General features: G+C 46.0%; 2 protein-coding genes across 2 annotated transcripts in view; both read right to left on the bottom strand.

Annotated features, from left to right (window-relative positions):
* Positions 1-5,142: 5,142 nt before the first annotated feature.
* tubb6 (tubulin, beta 6 class V) lies at positions 5,143-11,318 on the bottom strand. Its single transcript, XM_030756607.1, has 6 exons — positions 11,164-11,318; positions 9,091-9,199; positions 8,804-8,914; positions 8,088-8,203; positions 7,415-7,543; positions 5,143-7,302 (listed from the first exon to the last, which is right to left on the bottom strand). The coding sequence occupies exons 1-6, from the start codon at positions 11,218-11,220 to the stop codon at positions 6,484-6,486; spliced, it is 1,341 nt and encodes a 446-aa protein (XP_030612467.1). The 5' UTR covers positions 11,221-11,318; the 3' UTR covers positions 5,143-6,483.
* A 2,203-nt stretch (positions 11,319-13,521) lies between these two features.
* Positions 13,522-22,113, bottom strand: part of hus1 (HUS1 checkpoint clamp component) — a 12,658-nt gene continuing 4,066 nt past the window's right edge. The window contains exons 4-8 of the mRNA XM_030757059.1: positions 18,698-18,805; positions 18,534-18,608; positions 17,618-17,717; positions 16,887-17,021; positions 13,522-13,870 (exon numbers count right to left, since the gene is read on the bottom strand). Coding sequence (XP_030612919.1) covers positions 13,788-13,870; positions 16,887-17,021; positions 17,618-17,717; positions 18,534-18,608; positions 18,698-18,805 — 501 coding nt within the window. The 3' untranslated portion in view covers positions 13,522-13,787. The remainder of the gene's footprint in view (positions 13,871-16,886; positions 17,022-17,617; positions 17,718-18,533; positions 18,609-18,697; positions 18,806-22,113) is intronic.

Below are 22,113 nucleotides of genomic sequence, written 5' to 3'. Positions count from 1 at the left end.
CATCAAAGGCCAGGAAACTCCCTGGACTTTAATCCTCCCCGAGAGTCTGATAACGTAGGACAGAATCAGGATCCATCAGGATTCAGCTCAGGAGATGATATCCAGCAAGCCAAACACAAATCGTGGCCCTTAAAAAACCTTCTGACCATGACTGCAGAAGGAGACCTGCTGTCCTCAGAGGTGAAAAAGGAGCACTGTCGGTTTAGTTCCAGAATCAGACTTTATGTGTTATTAAAACACAGCCTTATACTGTTTGATGTTGCTGAGTATGGTTCATCTCCCATTAAAGGGGTTAAATGGTTGTTCTTCATTTCTATTTCTGGTGCAACAAACTCAGCAGAGTTTTTAGGAGATTCAACATCGGTGTGACTTGTTATAAACATAAAGCGGTCGTTAGGTGACATCTTTCTTCCAGCTGTAGGAGAACATTGTTATTGCATTTACAGTAATTCATATTTGCCAGGTGTGGTTCAGCTCCTCGCCCACCCAGACAGCAAAGTGGGCATCACTAACAGCAGATACAACAGCATGAAGGAGGTTTGTCTGAGGTTTGTCACCACGCTCGACCCCACCTGTCTTCAACCAATGCCGTGCTCCATTTCACTTCTCAGCTCCCACTTTAACCTGCTGATGGGGAGACCAAGAGCTATCTTTGAGTAGCTTTAACCGTTTTACTACCACAGGGATCACTGGTGACCCCTGTGGTAGTAGAAGGGTTAATCAAGTTTATTAGATGGTAGTGAGACCTGCTGTGATGGAGGATTTGGAGACGGTGGCTCTGACACAAAGACAGGAGGCCGAGCTGAAGATGTTCAGATCTTCGGCACCTGGGTGGCTTAGTGGTGAAGCTGGTGAAACATTCATATGCCGCACCGCAACGCAGCACGGGTGGCGTGGGTTCAAGTCCCGGCCCATTGCCAATTTACCTGCGTGTCTTCCCCTGTATCTTTCCCCCATTTCCTGTCTCTCTCCACTGCCAATAAAAGCTGCTGTGGCAAAAAAAAGATGTTCAGATCTTCATTGGGAGTGAGCAGGATGGACAGGATTAGAAATGAGTCCATCAGAGGGACGGTTCAGAGTCAGAGAGGCTGAGATGGTTTGGACATGTGCAGAGGAGGGAGAGAGGAGATCCTGGACAAAGGATGCTGAAGATGGAGCTGCCAGGTTCATGGATGTAGTGAAGGAGGACATCCAGAGGGTTGGTGTGACAGAGGAGGATGCTAGGATAGGGGGAGATGGAGGCAGATGATCTGCTGTGGCGGCCCCTAAAGGAAGGAGTTGAGCAGATGAGGAACAAACCTCACCATGGAACAACAAACATGTCTCTCTTCCAGGTTTATCAGCTTTTCTAAAACTAAATCTCCATAATAATCTCATTTAAATAAACTATAATGTGAGTTATGTTTGTATTGTTGCTCATTTTCAGGCAGTTTGTCGTGTTAAAGGGTCAGTTTAACTCAAACCATGAAGTCTGCAAACTAACCTGATGTATTCCTGAGATCTTCATCGTTCCATGAAATCATCGCTGGTGTGTGACGTGTTCTGAATGTGCAGAAATCCTGCTGATCACATCTGAGGTACTTCAATGAGCAGGTGACACATTTAATCAGGTAAATTCTCTTTTCTGATATCAGACTGAATCATTAACTCAAACCTGAAAACAGGCAAAAGAGGAGAGATCACGCAATCATGTGTGTGTTGGGGGGTGACTCAGAGGGGAGAATTTAATGGGAAAAGCTGATGTTTGAAAGTGACACAGAGTCCCCCTGCATACTTTACACATTTCTACCATAAACTGATGCAGAAAACCTGAAAACTGGTCCATTAAATTCAGCAGGATTTGAAAATGCAGCACCTGATGCTCACCCAGAGGAAAGGCACGCCCATGAGTCTGATGCAGATCAACAGGAAATACACTTTTATTCAAGGATAGATGAACATGGCTCTTAATGAAGATTTAAAATGTACAGGGAGAAAAGCAGATAAAGACAGTTGGCAGAGCCTCACCTGACGATCTCTGTGAGGACAGATGCTTGCAGTGTCGGGACAGCATCCAGTATGAGAAGCCCCGCCCACTTCGTCTCTCTCTAAAAACTCACTGCTGGAGCAGAGCCTCATGTCACTCTAACTGCCAATTAAACCTCCAGGCTGTACAGCTTCACTCCATCTCAGCCGAGCTTCCACGTTATGGCCGGCCACTCATCACGGCCTCCTCATTAGCTGCAGCCAATTATCCGAGCTCTGCTCATTAGGGCCAGCTACTTAACTCACAGGTACATCCTTAAAACATTCATGTATCAGCAGATTTTATCCTTCAGGTTCAGATTTTGTGAGAATTTGTTTTACAGAGGACAGACGGAAAGTGTTCCTGCTGTTTATATCAGGTGGGACGTGGAATAATCTGCTCTGGAGGAATTTTTCCTCTCTTCACCTCCTGCAGCTGCCCTTGAAATGCTCCCTGAATGCATTACTGGAATTATCTCCATCTACAAGTTCAGAAACCAGCAGGAAAGAGTTGGGCAGGTCGCTCAGCCAGGCCGGTGAAGGTGTTGGAGGTACAGATGCTGTGTTGCAGCACCTCCTGGTGGTCAGATATGACAGTTACAGGGTGTTAGGACCTCCGACTGAGTGTGGGCTAAATGTCAGCGTTAACATGCTGTTCATTAAAACCAAAAATGCAGCTATCAAAGAAAAGAGAGGAGGAAATGCTTCTTTATATTTCACCACCCACTGCCAGGGCATCTGGGAGCAAACTGAACTACAGCACAGCCTAAAAGGACACACAAATAAAACAGAAGCAACATCAGCAGCAAAGTTTAGTGAGCTCCCAGCACCTCAGAACAGAGAGGAGCTAATAATGAAAGCCCCAAACTATGCACGTGTGTGTGAAACAGTGCTGCATCAATGCTCGTTAAGCTGATGTCAGGTTTGGGCATGAAGCAGTCCAAGCCACGGTCCATGAAAGAGAGCAGCCATTCACCAGTTTGGTTTGTCCCTCAGGTGGGACTGGCTGCTCTCTACCTGCCTGCTGCATCTGCTGATCTGCAGACAGTGTAACTGACAGGCCTGATAGATCTAATGTAACGAATGTGTCTGTTAATCCAGCTGGAAGAAAAACTTTAACCTAAACGTCTGAAAACACCTGAAATACATAAAAGCTAGAAACTCACAATAGATTTGGATGAAAAAATGAGAATGAACTGAAAATTATTGTGAACTTCCAAAACTAAAATAAAAAAATAGAGTAAATGTCGTTTTATCAGTTGTGGATCACCAGTTCACTCAGGCTGTGAGTCGCTGTTTTATTGTAAGAGCGACTCTGGGTTCATAAAGTCCATATTCCACTGATTAAAAAAGACTAAAGCTCATGAGCTCATTAAATCTTACATTACAAATACACTTGTTTACTTTATATTTAGTGCCAGATATTAACAGAGAAAACTGCTCAGCTGTTATTAATGATGAAATTACCTATCACACTACAAGACTGCAAATAATATTAAATGGACAAAAAATAAATTTAAACTTGACACACATGAGGGTGTCTTTGCTGGGTCTGTTAAACCCTCAGTGATAATCATGTTACGCAGCATTGAGGTAAAGAAGAGTCAGTTTGTTTGGACCTCACAATAGCGCTCTATAATGGTTGTAATCATGTAAAGCAGCCAGTGCATAATTCACCAAACACCTGCAGTGAGGTCCAGAAGACCAAACAGATCATCTTTAATTCCAGCACGTTTTTGAGCCGTCAGCAGATGGTAGAAATCAGCTGATGTTTCAGGTGACTGCAGCACAGACAAAGAACTGCAGACGGAGAACAGACAGCGAAGCCTCTTTGTCTGTGAGCGGCGGCAGGCGTGGTGACTCTGTGTGTTAATCCACCGCACAAACAGAACTGCTGGGAAATCAACTCTCACACACGGCGCGCCGGCTGAGGGAGATTAAACGGCTCGTTGGGGGTTTGTCTGCATCGAGAGGGGAGCTCAGGTCCTAAAATGGTGATCCTCACAATTTTAAACAAAACGCTTATTTACACAGATCTCAATTTTTCTGAAGGATTCCTGCTGCACCAAAAGCTGCTGCACAAGAATAAATACAACTGCTAAACTGCCAAAAGTCTCTTGCTGCACTTTTTAAAATCCAAAAAGTTTAACATTAATAAAAACTCTTAACACCCGTCAGGTCACCTTTGGCCTGTTTAGGTTCACATCGGGTCCTTTCGGGCACTTTCACCTGTTTGATACGTGATCTTTAAATCTCACAAAGACAGGAGCGTCTCCCAGATCAGCCTGTGGTTCACTGCTAGATGTTAATGAGACTGACATCATTTATTATTTGCAAATTAACCACAGAAACAATTAGAATCTAATTTTAAAATGTGCTCATTTAAAGTATAAAGAAAACAAAATAGTTTGCATGGTGGTTTCCACAATAAGTCATTTAACCTGGACGCCTCTGGCCCTGAATTAAATAAGATGATAAATTCTAGCTGCCAAAGAGGGAGAAATGTTTCAAAGCAAATTTTTACTACATCGATCCAAAAAATATCCCTGGAATCAGATTCTTCCCATACATGTTTGTGCTCATGTCGTCACAGAGGAGCTCGTTCCATCACAGTAAATGAGCGCGCAGCGTTTCGGGGATGAAAACCACTTTTTGTAAATTAGCTTTTAACTCTTGCATGTTTACAGTGGCACCAAGTTAGCATGCTGTCAGTTAGCAGGTTCACTGTTTATCCCATACAGTGAGTTAGCAGCGAGCTAACACACTGAAGTACTGCTAAATGCTAAGAATTCAGCTTTGAAAGCTTTTCCTGGACATCCTGGACAAACCAAAGGCCTGATGATGGATACAGGTCAACAAGAGCATCAGAGTTCATCCTGAGGGGACATGAATGTGTCACTGAGACAATAAAAACATGAAAATTCATTTGTGAAAGGTCTGGCTATGCAGAGTGAAGAATTATAGGTATGCAACTAGTGCAAGATGGGCATGTCGTCCTCTTTTTGGAAGGAAAAAAAAAAAAAAAACAGCAGCATGTCACCTGGTGACAAGCGCTGCACTCATATATGTGAATAAAACAGGAGCAGATCATATCCATGAAAGCAGCAGCTTTTATTTCAGCCTGTGCTCAGCCAATGAACAATTACTATGATCACATGTACAAAAATCACAGCTTAAACACAACAAGTGCTCAAAGGCAGCTTAAAGCTACTGAGGAAAAAAGCTTCTGTTACCATAACAGTGACAAACTCATCTTATCTTTGCATCTCTGAAGCTGATCTGAGTGCAGTGAGGTTTGGTTTCAAAGGAAGTCTATACGGACTCTACTGATGTCTGAGCAGAAGGCAGAGCTCTGCTGTTGGACCTGTTATAAATGTAGGCTCCATCACCTGTTCGCTTCTAACATCACAGTATACTGAAAATCACAACAAATGCATCATGATTGATCGCATGGCCAGAATATTAGTGAACTTTAAAGACACCCATGGGAAAACGGGTGCTGGCGTTTGGTAGAAGACTTTCTCTCAGAGCATAAACCATCCTGGAGAACCTGTCAGAACAAAGAAATTTTCACTTTGGATCAACTTTTTCCAACTGTTCCATTAACTGTCCAATAAAATTAAGGATGGTGTGGTGGCACTTTTAAAGTCCTCAGTCTGAAGCATCTGCCACTCACGCCTCGTGACTCACGTCTCTTTACAGGACATGTCTCTGAGTTTAGTCGAGCATTTACCCGACAGCCGAGGCTGATGTGTGTCAGATTAGATTTGTTTGGTTTCTGATGCACTGATTTTTGACCAGTCTGAGCAGCAGATTCGCACTCTCCTAAAATCTGTTCCCTTTATGAACAAACGCAGCTCATCACAGGGTAAGGCTTCAATGCTGCTGCTGTTACACAAGAGTTTCTTTGGCAATGATGTCTTGACAAACTGGCCGCAGGAATTAACGATGCCAACTGACAACGGTCTTCTTTGATTGCTCAGAAAAGTCCACATTTGGAGATTAGAGGGGTGGCAGTTGAGTAATTGAGTTTGTCAGTTAGGAGAATGTGTTCATGTCCTGTTTGATGTTGCCTTCACTTGCTGATTTCCTTCATTTTCACTTCCTTTTTGTTTCTGCCATCACTCGTTCGGTTAGGCACCAAAAGCTGCTCGGTTAGGTGGATGCTTTCTGAAAATTATGCTTATGCGGTGGGTTTAAATGCCATGCTAAAGAGTCCTTTACAAGCACTTAATGCTAGACAAATGTACATTGTTTTTGTTTTCCTGATATCAGACTGATCACAAGTATTGATTGGCACGTCTTTTTACAAATAGATGAAGCTTTATTTCAAGAGTGCTACAAACTAACCCAGAATCATCTACTTTAATCATTTAAAATGTTTAAATTTTACTGATGAAGTTGACCATCAAACATCATTTTACCAGCCGTTTCACATTTCCCACGATCACTGTGCTGTACCGGCCGTGTTTGCTATTCTTACTCGTTGATCTCATCCTCCTCGTCCTCAAAGTTCTCCTCGCCGTCATTGGCGGTGGCTTCCTGGTACTGCTGGTACTCAGACACCAGGTCGTTCATGTTGCTCTCCGCCTCTGTGAACTCCATCTCGTCCATGCCCTCGCCTGTGAACCAGTGCAGGAAAGCCTTTCGGCGGAACATTGCAGAGAACTGCTCAGAGATCCGCTTGAACAGCTCCTGGATTGCAGTGCTGTTGCCGATGAACGTGGCAGCCATCTTGAGCCCTCGGGGAGCGATGTCGCAGACGGCCACCTTCACGTTGTTGGGGATCCATTCCACGAAGTAGCTGCTGTTCTTGTTCTGGATGTTCAGCATCTGCTCGTCCACCTCCTTCATGGACATCGGCCCACGGAAGACCGTGGCCACAGTCAGGTAGCGTCCATGGCGAGGGTCGCAGGCCGCCATCATGTTCCTGGCATCAAACATCTGCTGCGTGAGCTCGGGAACAGTGAGCGCTCGATACTGCTGGCTGCCCCGCGCCGTCAGAGGAGCGAAACCCGGCATGAAGAAGTGGAGCCTGGGAAAAGGAACCATGTTGACGGCCAGCTTGCGGAGATCTGCGTTAAGCTGTCCGGGGAAACGGAGCGAGGTCGTCACGCCACTCATGGTGGCTGACACCAAGTGGTTCAGGTCGCCATAGGTGGGGGTGGTGAGTTTAAGAGTGCGGAAGCAGATGTCGTAAAGGGCCTCGTTGTCGATGCAGTAGGTCTCGTCTGTGTTTTCCACCAACTGGTGGACCGACAGAGTGGCGTTGTAGGGTTCCACCACGGTGTCCGACACCTGATGGATGACAGGTGGATGGGGAGGTGTGATGGTGCAGATGGTGCTTTGGTATATGTTTTCTTAAGGATCAGAAAAAACAAGTAAAAAGTGGAAGATTTCCTGCTCATACCTTCGGTGAGGGCATGACGCTGAAGGTGTTCATGATCCGGTCGGGGTACTCCTCCCGGATCTTGCTGATCAGCAGGGTGCCCATTCCTGAGCCAGTGCCCCCTCCCAGAGAGTGAGTCAGCTGGAAACCCTGCAGGCAGAAGTTAAATATCCTTTTCATTCTACAGTAAACCGTAAAGAACTGCAAGCACATGGATGGAAAGTTTGTTCTCAGATATCTGTGAACTGCATTTATTTGACTTTATGTAAATCAGGAGCGTCTCCACCTTTGTGCACCAGTAAACTCACACTGAATGCCGTCACGCTAAAGTGAAAGCAGATTCTGGCTTGGTGAAATGGTTCCCCCTTATTTCTGGCCGAGGGTGGAGACTGAAAGAATGAGCTTCCTGCTGTGAATACACTTCAGTGAAATCCACACTTACAAACCTGTTGGTGGCCCTGCAGGAACAATCAAAGTGGACTGGATGAAGTTCCACCTAAGTTCCTGACAAGGCTCAAAATCCACAACCTGCACCATGAACATCATGTGTAGCCAGTGACAGCAAGTTGGCATCTGCTTGTTAAACACGAACGCTGAAGGAGAAAGGTTTAGCTCCACCCACTGAGATTAGAGCCAGCCAATGAGGCTGTTTCTGCCTCCAGCTCGGTCACAGAGTCCAGTAACCATGATTCACCTGGAGACAGTCGCAGTGCTCGCACTCCTTCCTCACTATGTCCAAGACCGAGTCCACAAGCTCCGCCCCCTCCGTGTAGTGACCTTTGGCCCAGTTGTTCCCTGCACCCGTCTGACCTGCAGACAGCCAATCAGAGAAGAGAAAATGCATCTGTGAAATGTAACCCGATCACCATGACAGATGAATACATACTAACACGCACAGCTGCTGCTGGTGAGCCATTTCTCAGCCGGTGGACAGCAGAACGGGGGTGTGTTCACAAGTGAGACAGAAAGATCTCCCTGCTTCATCTTGTGCTAAGACATCGGTTTATAAACCAGACGCTGCAGTCATCTCAGTCTGTTTATTCTGACGATTTAATGCTGGAAAGTTTCACCGCCGCTCACAGAGCGGGAACGCTGGCCTCGGCCTCCTCAGGCAGACAAACACTGCTGCTGATCACAGACTGTGCAGCTCTGCAGGATGAGGGAGGAGGCTGAGACATTATCCTGAACTGCTTCATGAGCTCACAGCACTGTCAGAACTGTGCTTCCAGCTGCTTCTAGCCTCAAAGTACCAAAACGTATGAGGAAATGGAGAATTCCCCAGTTCAAGTGAACTCATCATTGTCTGATTATGTCTGAGGGCATTAACTATTTCCAGGTCTAAATGACAGACAGTCAGAGGTGATTTAAAGGTTTGAGCAATGTATTCTGATCGTGTCTGCTGAGCGTTACCAAAGATGAAGTTATCCGGTCTGAAGAGCTGTCCAAAGGCTCCCGAGCGAACGCTGTCCATGGTTCCTGGTTCCAGGTCGACCAGCACGGCCCGGGGGACGTATTTATGTGCTGCACACAGAGTGGAGTTGTTACCTTTGAGTACCAAAACTGAGCACAAGTAAACGGACTAGTTCTTATAGAGCACTTTAGATTAGTAGATGACCTGCTCTACCTCCTGAGCCCAGTCATCACTGAGCAGGTTTATGACTCACTGTCTCACACCTCTGCTGTCACACTGCACTTACAGGAGGCCTCGTTGTAGTAGACGTTGATCCTGTCCAGCTGCAGGGCCGAGTCGCCCACATAGTTCCCGGCGGGGTCGATGCCGTGCTCGTCACTGATCACTTCCCAAAACTGAGCGGCGAGTCACAGAGAGAGAAAAACAAAAGCAGTGGTGAGTCAGTGACTTCCTGCCTGTGTGCTGCATTCAATGACTCACTGATGTCTGAGGTTCAAATGTGACCAAACACTTTACTGTAAAAATGTCACTGCGTCCTGCGGAGCTCCTGATTCTGTTTATAAGAACATGAAAGCTACAAGAAACAGATGCTTTTACTGAGCCCTGAACACAGCACGCGTCACCCCTGACTTTAACTGCTACAGACCCTAACACATGCTGTACCACTGCAGCTAGCTCAGCCCTCTGTCAGACTGGATGATCTTTACTTTTAAACGAACACAAACTGCAGTGAGACAGCTGACCTGTCCACGCCTCCAACCTTTCACAGCTGTTAATCACTCTGACACTGAACAGATGTTCAACATCTGCAGCTGAGTTCACAGCACATTTCCACATCAGGACACTCACTTTTAACCTTTTAACATCCACTGAGGCCTTAAGGTCCTTAAGCTTAGGCTGCACGTTAACAACAAGCAGGCTAGAATATGATGGAGTTAACAGGTACATATGAGCCTAATCCTGGCCTAATGCTAACTGTGAGCTTCAACCTAGTGGAGGTTCAAGTTCCTCAAATCAAGTGTGAACTTTTCTGTAAGCTAAACATTAGAAGCTGTGTCTGAAATGCTTGGACAGCAGCAGGGTTGGGAAATTAGATTAAACTTTATTATTCCCTTTGGGAGGGTTCCATCGGGGAAATGTGTGGAGAGAACAAAAAGCTTTAAATTATGAGTCAATCAGTTTTGCTGCTTAGATATTTGGTGTTCAGCCTTCAGTTTGAAATCTGTTTTTTCTGCTTTTCTGTTGCAGCTGCATTCAGGAACAATAGTTTAGTGTGCTGTGATCCCACTTCACTTCACTGAGTGTGAACACCACTGTGACAGCTCCATTTACAGTTACTGCTTTTAAAAAGGCTTTACAAAGTGCCAGAAAACACTTTAATGTCAGTCAGTCTTAGTGGGTTAGGTTAACTGGTGATTCTAAGCTGCTCATAGGTGTGACTGTGAATGGCTGTCTCTCTGTGTTAGCCCTGTGACAGGCCGGTGACCTGTACAGGTGTACTCTGCTTCTCGCTCTGTGGGAGTGGGAAAAAACTGGATGGACGGAATCTGGATGAACAGCTAGAGACGGATTTTAAAGCCACCTGACAAGGTTAGTTTGTGTAGTCAGAAAACAGTCGGACACAGGTGGAGGTTTCCACACAGCTGCTGTTAGTGCTTCACCACTCTCTGATTACAGGACAGAGACCTCAGTCAGGCTCTCTAACACAACAGGAAGGAGGCAGCAGCCTGTTGCAATATTCAGCAATCACGCTATACACAGTGAGGCAACACAAAGCAGCAAGAACCACAAAAACACACAAAGAAAAGCTGGTGGAGTCTCCAACTCTGCTTTTCAGTCTCCACATTTCACCCGTCAGACTTTAACTAAATAAAGCGCGTTTGTTTTTCCAGCCCAGAAACATCACACTGAAACAAAGTGTGTGTAACTGTGAGTAATTGTGTGTGCTCACAGATTCCTGAGTGGCTCACTGAGCTCCCTCTCACTACAGAAAGTAACTGAGAACACTTCCTGTGGATCTACTTGATTACTTCCAGTTTGTGTTACTTTGTACCCAAACGCGCACTTTCTGCTACATTTGCTTAAAAAGTAGAAATAAATGAATCAGTTTCAGCTTCTACTTTTCCTGCTCTGTCCCAGACGTCACATCAGTCACTGATTGGTTTGTTTCCGTTAATCAAACGCAGGTGTCACAGGTGTTCATGAGCGTGTTTGTCATCTTCGGGGTTTAAAATAAAGTTTTGTCTTTCTGTGAAATGTTTGGGAGGAAAACGTCCCGGTGCCATCACAGGAGCGTCACCAACAGGAAGGTCGGGATCAGGGGAAAAGTGTGGCTGTGGATCTGAAACCCGGTCCGTACCTTAGTCCCGATCTGGTTCCCGCACTGCCCCGCCTGGATGTGAACTATTTCCCTCATGGTGCCTCCGTGAGTCTCCGGTAAAGCTCTGCTCGCTCCTCCGCTGCTGGATCCCGCTGGGCGTCTGCGGGGCGGGAGCGCGCGGCCGGTTTCATCTTCTCCTCCTGCCATACGCGTTCACGCCACCACGCCCTGAGGGCGGGTCGCGGGGGTGCACCGTGGAGTCGTGGGTCCAGTTTTGTCCCAGTCGCATAAACCGTGTGTGAATGAGCGAATAACAGGCTCCTGCTGTCACCTCACACTGCACATAAAATCTATTTCAACATCAAATTATTTCAGCTTCATGCAATGAAAGCATCACAGTTACAGTACTGCTGCAGTGGTTCTCAACCTAGGGCTCAGGTCCCTCTGATGGGCCATGAAGGGAATTGGGGGTGGGGAGGTGCGCAAGATGATTAAATATAAAATAAATATTGTGAAATATTGGCTGTTATAGAGTAAGTTTCAGGGAGCTTAGAAAAGAAAAATCAGACTGTCAAACTGGAGGACTTTAATTTCATATTAGGATCAGTGAGTTATTATTATTGAATTATTATTCAGTGATTAATAAGCCTTGGCTGATGCCTCTGTGGTGCACAGTCTACTGAGACTGTAAAAAGTTTGCAGTTAAATCATTTCTGTGTTTTTCAGTTTCCATCAGAGAGGATCCTGTTTTTAGGGTTTCTTCAGCTTCAGAAATATTTGAATAATCCATCCAGGAATGCTCAGAGAAGACTCCGATTAGTTTTCAGATCACCAGCCGGATCAAATGCAAACAAATCCTCTTCTTGAGTTTGGGAGCTGACGTGGTTCTGCTGACCTCGATGGCCTCCAGCTCACACAGAGGCGGTGAAGCTGCAGTGAATGAGATCAAACTCAGCATCTCCAAATCTGAGGTCCTCGGGGTGGAAATGAGCTGCCGCCTCAAGTGAGAAGCTGATCTTTAAATACCTACAAGCAAATGAGATGCTTTTATTTTGAAACTTTGAAACAGGACTGCTCTGCTCTCTGAGGAGAAGCAGGAGGTCCGGGCTCAGCACAGGAAACTGCAGTCAAATATGAAACACCAGCACCTCCAGCCATGAGTCTGAAAACCTCCTCCAGTCACCATGACGCACTAAGAGGTTTGGAAGTGCTGCCCCCTGCTGGAAGAACCAGAGAAAGCAACATTTTCTGGTTCACTTTGATTACAACGGGCAGCAGAATCACAGCGAGAAGAAATGATCTCTACCAAACGTGAAACATAAAGCTTTAAGACTAGACTAATAACTAAGACTGGGCAGCACGGTGGAATGGTGGTTAGCACTGCTGCCCTCACAGCTAGAAGGTCTGAGTTTGAATCCACCTAGGCCAGGCTCTCTCTGTGGAGTCTGCATGTTCTCCCCGTGTCAGCGTGGGTTCCTCCCACGTCAAAGACATGCAGTTCCTGGGGTTAGGCTAAATGGTCACTCTAAATTGCCCATAGGTGGAGTGTGAATGGTTGTCTGTCTCTCTGTGTTGGCTCTAATAAGTCAGTCCCCATAGACTCCCATCTTAAAGCAGAAATCAACATGTTTACACCTGATAAAGAAATTGCTTTGGTCTCTGTGGATAATCTGCGCCTTCATAACAGGGACGATGTTTCTATAACTCACCTGTTTAAATAAAGTTTGCACTGTCAGGGGCGGGGCCATCTTGGGCATCGCCTCAGCTAATTGGAGATCCTTAAGCTGGAAACTCTAAAACTATATCAGTTACTTGGCACTACAGTCTATGGATGCAGCTTGGTAACAGGTTCACCAGCGTTAGCTGCTACCGTAACTCATCCAAATCTCCTCATCTGACTCCAGGATTGGAGCCTGCGCAGGTTAAAGTCCTCCCTGAAACACCCCTGATGGGACTTGAACCTCTGTGGAGTTCAGAATAAAACCTTATCATAGACGGCCACACCGAGCACGTTTCACGCCTCACTCTTCTATCCAGCGGCCTTTACCTGCTGACACTAACAAAGAGCTAAACTGTCCTCACATGAAGCCCTCCTGGGCCCGTTTACCTGCATGCACCCAAAGTCTGACATGACTGGCTAGTGGAACCAGTCTGTTATCAGTTTAAAGCACACAATCTTTACATACTCGTGCACATAGACATGCATCCCACTCTGAGAGCACAGAGTGGGATAATAAAGGTCTTCATGATCTGGCGGCCCTGATTATTCCAGATGGTGTATGCGATCTTAAACAGGGAGTCCATGAAGGGAAAAACAAGATCCTGGATTTGGTTCCTGAGACCATTAACAGGACGGCTGCTGTTAGAATCAATAAACTAAATATGTCTTTAACAGCTGATAGTTTTTAATTTTTCTTCATTTTCAAACACTTTAATCCAAAACCATTAAAATGTCTCACAAACAAAAACTTTTTACACAACTCCACGTCTAAAGTCTGTTCTTCCTCCTGCATCATTAACAGCAGCCAAGGCCAGAGGGGAAATCTGAGGTCTGGATCCCTCATCATATCACCAGACGTGGTCGGCTGCCCGCATGGAAACCGCTGAAACCAGCGAGTCCATTTTTATTTCCTCAGACTCGCTCTGAGCGCCGTGCAGAGCGTCTACGCCACGGCGGGGATGAAGTACTGCAGAGACACATCTTCATGCAGCAGAATCAGGTGCAGGACGCTCTGATGGACGATATCTGAGGAGGACCAGAACGCACAAAACAGCATCAAACTGTGAGGTGGGACCGACTTAAAGGAAGATAAACCAAACATGGAGAGGTTACACACATAACACAGAGTGTGTGTGAGAGGGAAAGTATTTTAAAAAGCTGTGTGTGCTTTAAATGCTTAATAATTACAGGGTTTATAACAGGAATCCTAGAGTTAAATTTACTACCTTTTACTACCTATTTTACTACCTCTAAAATATTTTACTACCAGGATAAATCGAGCAGCAGCCTTTTTTTGGGGTCGCGGTGGATTCAACAGCACTAGCCATGTAAGATGAGCGCCCAGCTCTCACCAAGATAAAAACTGTATGCCCACTTACTTAAGGTGTAACTGTGACTTGTCTTGACTAGACCTCATACACATTAATTTCCAAACACATTTCAAAAAGTGGCGCAGTAGGTAGGCGCCTGTCTTGCAGCCAGTGGGTTGGCCGGTTTGAGTCCCTGTCCCTGTGCTGCGTTGTGTCCTTGGGCAAGACACTTAAACCACATTGCCTAACGGTTGTGCCGGTCTCTGGCTGCATTACCGCAGATGCTCGTCTCTGGATGAGTGATCTGAACGATCACTTCGTTGTGCACACAGTGACAATGAGTTGAATCTATCTAAATTTGTTTTTTTTAAAGTTTCACAAGCCGATTATTTATTTTCCAATAAATCTTGGAATACTTGGTTTGCTGCTGAGGTGTGACAGTGATACTTGTGCTCGTAGCTGACCTTGAGGTTGCAGCTGCAGTGCTTGTGTAGCACCAAAAAACAAAATAGGGAATCTGCTCCCCACGCGCAGATCTCACTGCTGGTGAACGGTGGATGCTCGGTGTGATTTAATCGCCGTCACACCGTTTCAGGTCAAATTTATATTTTTTCTGCACACTTTACAAAACGCCTCTTGATCGTTCCCCATGACCGGCTTAACCGTCTGGGGTCCGGGTAATTTGGCCATTTTGACTATTTTTGTTTTAGCTTCATAGTTGACTTAGAAACTGTTTACCTTGCCTTGTTTGTTTGTTTTTTTCCAGCACGACATCATGTGTGTGACTGTATAGTTATTCTTTCATTTTGACATACTGTATTAAGACTTACAATCACATAAAAACATAAAATCAGAGTTAGAAAAAAGTTAGATTTTTTTTTTACTATAAAAATCAGAAACATGCTTAACGAATTATTTTTACAATTATAAATGCAAATATAAGTTGTAAACTTTAAACTTGTGTAAAAATATAGTAAATATTAAGTTAAATACAACTATTCACATTAAAATGCAGGAAAGGCCTCAGGCGTTTTTGTGTACAACTATTTGCAGAGCAATCAGGACTCACATTAAGATCCTAGACAAATTATTTATGCCGCCTCAAAAAACAGTTTCTGTCCTCCACAGAACTGAGGGGCCCATCACATGCAAAACCTGCCAGTAATGTTTCTTTTTACCACTTTTTCACCTGCTCGCAGCAGTCAAATGCACCCAATGCATCGTGTTACCGCAAAATTTCTGATTGGTTGATTTTTCCACCAATAGGAAAGGGTTTGTCGCGAGTTATTTTGTTTTGTTTGTTTTTATTAGCAAGCACTTCCTGTTAGCGAAACTCACATTTCGCCGTTTATTTCTGCACAAAACGCGCATCGAAGGTGAGGACAATATACAGGAAAAAGCGTGGCGTAAATTATTGGGCATAACTCTGGTTTTACTTGGCCTATCAACGTCATTTAAAAACTGGTACATAGTTTGAAGTCTGCACTTTCGATTCATGGCAGCAGCGTCCCGATGCTACGTCATCTAAATCGGTGATGTCATTTGACGCACCAGCGCATCCGTGAACTCGGAGGGTTAAGCCAGTCTTTGCCGGTCATCGAGCCAAAGTTATGAAACTACATTTTCCCATGAAGAGGCGCAAAATGACTCACAGCAGATCGGACAGTGGAACCGCTCGTCAACAACGTCAGCTCAGGTTCTGCTGAGTAGTTATATTTCTATACAGATCTTATAGTTAAACGAACTTAAAACAAAAAGTTTGCATCAATGGAAAAGTCAAAATATATTGAAGGGGTGATTGAAAATTTACTACCAGACAAATTCTGTTTACTACCTTTTACTACCCCGCGGCAACCCTGAATTAAGATGTTGGAGGGTCAGTCAGCCATCCAGCATCAGTTAGAGGCTGCAGCCTCGCTCAGCTACCACAGGACGAAAGGTGGGGTAAGTCTCAGGTACGCTCAGCCGAATCCTCTCACCATGCAAAGAACAACTTTTATTAGGATTTAAAGTTGAGGCCAACAGGACAGAAAGTTGGATTTTTCTCATTGTTGATCATCAGATAAAGACGCCATGATGTCGCTGATTTCCACAGATCTGAACCCATCGATCACCTTGAGGTCTGCAGCATCCATTACCATGGTGATGTTCCCAGTCAGAGGGGAACTGCCTTCGGGACACAGAAATCCGGGGGGGTAATCTGGAGCTTCCTGGCCGTAACAGTCCGGAGGAATAATTAGAAGCGGAAATGCTGACGAGCCGCCCGATGACCGAAGAACCGACACTACAGCTCACCTGGAAGCAGATTATCCGCTTTCTGTGTGTTTGGGCTGCTGCAAATTCTAACACTGAAGGGTTTCTACCTTACAATATAAAGCACCCTCGAGGAGACTGCTGCGGTGAGGTGGTACTACATAAATGAATGAACTGAATGTGGTGAACACAGAGCTGAGCGGAGGCCCGGGACACACTGCAGAGATTCTAACTCTCAGCTGGCGGTGTTCCCCTGGATGAGCTGGCTGGGGAGAGGGAGGTCTGCTGCCTCTGTGACCTGACTCGGATTAGAGATGAAGGTGTTTTTTAAACCTCACTGTGAAGCATGAATCCACAAAGTGACCTGAAACATCTTCCTGGATTAAATCCTGGTGGGTTTCTGGCCCGTTTTACCTTCCTGCTGTGTGAATAACTCAGGGGTGTCTGCAGTGTGTGAGAACATCACAGAGCAGACTCACTGCACATGGCCTTGCTGGGGTTGACCTGCTGTCCCATGAGGAACTGCTGCAGCCTCCTGATGTCCACCCTGGCCTCCACCATGCTCTCCGGGTCCCTGCTCTGAGACCGACCGCCGTCCTGGGAGGTGTCATCACCTGGAGACATGGAGGGAGCAGAGAGGAAGAGAAATGTGTGAAAATCTTCCTCCTACAAGCTGCTGTTTGCTGACTCTTCAGCACATCAAACAGACATTTCAGTTTGAACCAAAAATGTCAAGCTCATGAAACGAGGAGGAAAAAACAAACGTCAGTAATCCTGAAGGATACACGAACAGCTCGAGTCTAAATGTTCAGGTTTGCACAGAGTGACCACAACCAGCTTTCCCAGCATCACCTTTGAAGAGTCATTAGACTCATAATAAATGTAATCTGCTTGCTTTAGTTTCATGTTGGTATCTGTGCATTTAACTGCTCACAGTACGAGCGTAGAGCAGCTGACCAATGAGAAGTTTGTGTTTGGTCTCATCTCAAATGACTTTATTCAATGATTTCTGCAACTGAAAGTGAGCGAGGCTCTCCGGCTGGAGAACCCCGCCCTCTGTCAGCAGCAGAACAGCTGTTATGAGGGTGGATGGTGCTGCTTTAAGGAGTCCACATTAGCACCACCCCTCAAAGCTAATTTATCATCAGAGATGGCACAGATGACTGGACTACGGTGAAGCTCTTCCTGTGTGACAGAAACACGTTTTTACCCCATGGAGGGTTCCCCAGCTCCCTGAAGTGAGTCGTCACTGAAACCAGATCCGTCTCAATCTTCAGGTTCATCTCTCCGCTCAGGTTGGCCTCGATTACCTGAGACAGACACACACACACACACACCCTCAGACTGACGGTGAGCAGGTAAACAAAATGTTCTGATCCATAAAATTTGTGACATTAAATTACTTTTTTATAGTTTTGAAGTTTTTTGCCTTGTTTTTTTGTGTTTTGGACAAAACTGAATTAAAAAAAAAAAAAAACGCTGATTATTAACAATTTATGCTTCTGTTCAATCACACAGTCAAAGGTTTGGACACGCAGCCATTCATATCAATGTGTGAGTCCAAACTGTGACCGGTACAAACTTTATGACCAGCACCTGTATACATTTATACTTCTGCTGGTGTCCCTGCTCTGCTCTACAATTTCACCACAAACACGAGATGTTGGTGGAGTTTCTCTCTTGGAGTCGATCCTCTCCTCCAATCTGAACACCAGCAGCAGAGATGAGGCCTGACGGGCCAATCAGAGTGAGTACGGTTACAGCGTCAGGTTAACTCACAGGTATGAATCTGTCAATTTGATGACACGTTTGAGTTTGAGTTTATTTATTTAGTAGGGACAATGCACATTAATAAACAATCCTGCAAATGTGCCAGAATTGGCCAAAAGGCTATTTTCCATCTGTTGTCCCTGGACAAACCACAATTTGTCACGCTAAAAAACAAACAAGTTTAAAATAAGGAAAGTAAAGGAAGGCCAGGCAATCTGCTGCACCCAACCAGTAACTGTCACTGAAGCGACCCACAGAAATAAACTCTGCTGTTCACCAGATGGGTTCAGATTTGATCACACTCTCAGAGCTCAGGAGGTCCACACGTTTATTTTAAACAAAGCTTAACCTCCTACCAGGAAGTTGGACAGGTTCTTCATCCTGTCCACGACGCTCTTCATGGTCTTTAGGGGAGGCAGGTAGATGCTGACCTGCAATGATACAAACACACAACCTGAGATGGAGAAATAAAGTCAGCAGGTAATAAAAGGAAGATTTAGTGTTTGGAAGCTTCACTGACATCAAAGTCCGGCATGCTCGGCTCTTTGAACTCGTGCCAGAGTCTCCGGGGAATGACGTCCACAGGAACATTGTGAGTGACAACTCGACTGACGCTGCTCAGGGTGGGCTGGACGGCACAGAGGAAGAGGGTCAGTTCTCTCAGATAAAAGACTGAAATGATTTAAAGCAGTGGCAACACCAGCTAGAAAGCTACACAATCCAACATGTGCTCTCCTCTGGCCCTGTTTCTGGTTTCCATCACCTCCTCAGGGAGATTTTTGGCTCTTTAGCTGCTCAAAGCTTCACGTCTCAGAGTGTGTCTGCATACAGAGGCTGAACGGTGAACTGCCTTTCTGTTTCCTCCTGTTTCTCACGTAGTTTGGTTTAAATCTGTGTCTGAGTTTGGTCAGTTTTGTCTCACGGTTTGGCAGATAGCCGTTTTATGGCCTTCATCTGGCCTTCATCTGACCGAGCTGACCGGAGCTACACTGAGAGCGGTAAGCGCAGAGGAGGAGAGCTAGCTGTTCTAGTTAATAACCGCTGGTGTAACCCTGGCCACATTACCATCAAGGAACGTGTGGGTTGCCCGGATATTGAGCTGTTGGCTGTTGGACTGAGGCCATATTATTTACCAAGGGAGTTCTCCCATGTTATTATTGTGGCTGTTTACGTCCCCCCCCCTCTGCCAACCCGACGTCGGCGTGTGACGTCATTCACTCAACATTAGCGTGTTTACAAACTCAACACCCAACTGCCCTTATTGCAGTGTCAGGTGACTTCAATCATGTCACCATGGAAAAGACACTCTCAAACTTCACCCAGTACGTGAACTGTCCCACCAGAGAGGAGAGAACACTGGACCTGCTGTATGCTAATGTTAAGGATGCATACAGCTGCTCCCCCCTCCCCCCTCTAGGGAGGTCAGACCACAACTTGGTGAAGCTCAGCTCCCGCTATGTGCCACTGGCGAAAAGTCAGCCTGTGACCACACGGTCAATTAAGAGATGGTCTGACGACACTTATGAAGCACTGCAGGACTGCTTTGAGGTGACAGACTGGCCGGCACTCTGTGAGCCTCATGGACAGGACATCGACAGGCTCACAGAATGCATCACAGACTACATTAACTTCTGTGTGGACACCATTGTTCCTACCAGGATTGTAAAATGTTACCCAAACAAAAAGCCGTGGGTAACAAAGGACATTAAAGCACTTCTCAACAATAAGAAGAAGGCCTTCAGGGCTGGAGACAGGGAGGAGGTGAGAACGATCCAGAGGGAACTTAAAACAACAATTAGGGAGGCTAAAAACAATTATAGGAAGAAGCTGGAGCTGAAACTCCAGCAGAACAACATGAGGGAGGTATGGAGTGGAATAAGAACCATCACTGGCTTCAGGACCAGCAACAACAGGGGAATGGAGGGCAGTGTGGACAGGGCCAATGAGCTAAATCTGTTCTTTAACAGGTTTGACACTGCAGGCTCTGTCCTCCCTCGTCCAGACAGCTCTGCTGCCGGTCTCCAGAAGTCCACTCCACCCCCACCCACCCCCACACTTCACAATAGCCTGCTTCCTTCCTGTGATGGCCCTCTTGACGCCTCCACCCCTCCCCCACCCGCCACCTCTACAATTAGTCTCACTGCTGACCAGGTGAGAAGACAACTTAAGAGACTCCACAAAAACAAGGCTGCAGGCCCTGACGGGGTCTCCCCCAGGGTGCTTAAAGCCTGTGCCACCCAGCTTTGTGGAGTACTGCACCATGTCTTCAATATGAGCCTGGATCTTCAGAGGGTCCCTGTGATGTGGAAGACATCTTGCATCGTTCCGGTCCCGAAGATGACGCGACCCAGTGACGTCAAGGATTACAGGCCAGTGGCACTGACTTCCCACATAATGAAGACCATGGAGAGGCTCGTCCTGGATCAGCTCCGGCCCATGGTCCAGTCATTTCTGGACCCCCTCCAGTTCGCCTACCAGCCCCGCCTGGGAGTTGAGGACGCCATTATCTACCTGCTAAACCGAGTCTACGCTCACCTGGATAAGCCGGCCAGCACTGTGAGGGTCATGTTCTTTGACTTCTCAAGTGCATTCAACACCATTCAGCCTGCTCTTCTGGGTGATAAGTTGACAGCGATGCAGGTAGATGTCCCCCTTGTGTCCTGGATTGTTGACTACCTGACTGGCAGACCACAGTATGTACGCCTGCAGCACTGTGTGTCTGACAGAGTAGTTAGCAACACTGGAGCCCCACAAGGGACTGTCCTCTCTCCCTTCCTCTTCACCCTCTACACCACAGACTTCAGCTACTGCTCAGAGACCTGCCATCTTCAGAAGTTTTCTGATGACTCTGCAATAGTTGGATGTATCAGCAGGGGTGATGAGGATGAGTACAGGAGGACAGTGAAGGACTTTGTCACATGGTGCAAGCGGAACCATCTAGAGCTCAGCGTGACAAAGACATAGGAACTGGTGGTGGACTTGAGGAAAGACAAGGCACCGGTGGCCCCTATGTCCATCGGAGGGGTCAGTGTGGACACCGTAGAGGACTACAAATATCTGGGAGTACACATTGACAACAAACTGGACTGGGCTAAGAACACTGATGCCCTATACAGGAAGGGCCAAAGTCGTCTCTATTTTCTGAGACGCCTGAGGTCCTTCAACATCTGCCGGACTATGCTCAGGATCTTCTATGAGTCTGTGGTGGCGAGTGCCATCCTCTATGCTGTTGCATGCTGGGGCAGCAGGCTGAGGGAGGCAGACGCCAACAGACTCAATAAACTGATCCACAAAGCCAGTGATGTGGTGGGAGTGGAGCTGGATTCGCTTATGGCAGTGTCGGAGAGGAGGATGCTGTCTAAGCTGCAGGCCATTATGAACAATGGCTCCCACCCACTCTACAACACAGTGATGGGACACAGGAGCACATTCAGTGCAAGACTCATCCCACCAAAATGCACCACAGAGCGCCACAGGAGGTCATTTCTACCTGTGGCCATCAGACTCTATAACTCCTCCCTTAATAGGTGACACTGTGGTTCATCAGTGTCATTCATTTATCAGTATTCATATGGTATGTGTGCCTGCAATTGTACATAAAATTGTTTAAATTTCCATATACATTGTACATATACAAAAAAAAAAGGACTGTGCATATATATATATAATGACACCTATTTAAAAAAATTTTTTTGCACTCACAAGGTTCATATATGTATATATTTAGATGTGTATATAGTCAAATTATCTCTTTAGTCTTTATATTTTTATGCCTTTAGTGTATGTTATTGTGTTTTTGGTTTACTCATTTAAATGAAACGGTTGCAGCTGTAACAACAGAAATTTCACTGTGGGATCAATAAAGTGTTCTGATTCTGATGATCCACACTGGACTAACTTTAACCCACAGTTCTCTTCTGTTACCACGACTGAAAG

Source organism: Archocentrus centrarchus, chromosome 20 (genome assembly GCF_007364275.1).
Source record: "Archocentrus centrarchus isolate MPI-CPG fArcCen1 chromosome 20, fArcCen1, whole genome shotgun sequence".
Classification (NCBI taxonomy): domain Eukaryota; kingdom Metazoa; phylum Chordata; class Actinopteri; order Cichliformes; family Cichlidae; genus Archocentrus; species Archocentrus centrarchus.
The sequence above is the reverse complement of the archived record's forward strand: the minus strand, read 5'-3'. Positions and strand labels throughout refer to the sequence as shown.

Bases quoted from the DNA above. Each gene is read 5' to 3' on its own strand.
- tubb6 (XM_030756607.1), bottom strand. From the start codon at position 11,220: ATGAGGGAAATAGTTCACATCCAGGCGGGGCAGTGCGGGAACCAGATC. The intron at 8,204-8,803 runs GTAACGCTCAGC...GGCTGTCTGCAG, and splicing joins ACCGGATAACTTCATCTTTG to GTCAGACGGGTGCAGGGAAC. The intron at 7,544-8,087 runs GTGAATCATGGT...TTCTGCCTGCAG, and splicing joins AGCACTGCGACTGTCTCCAG to GGTTTCCAGCTGACTCACTC.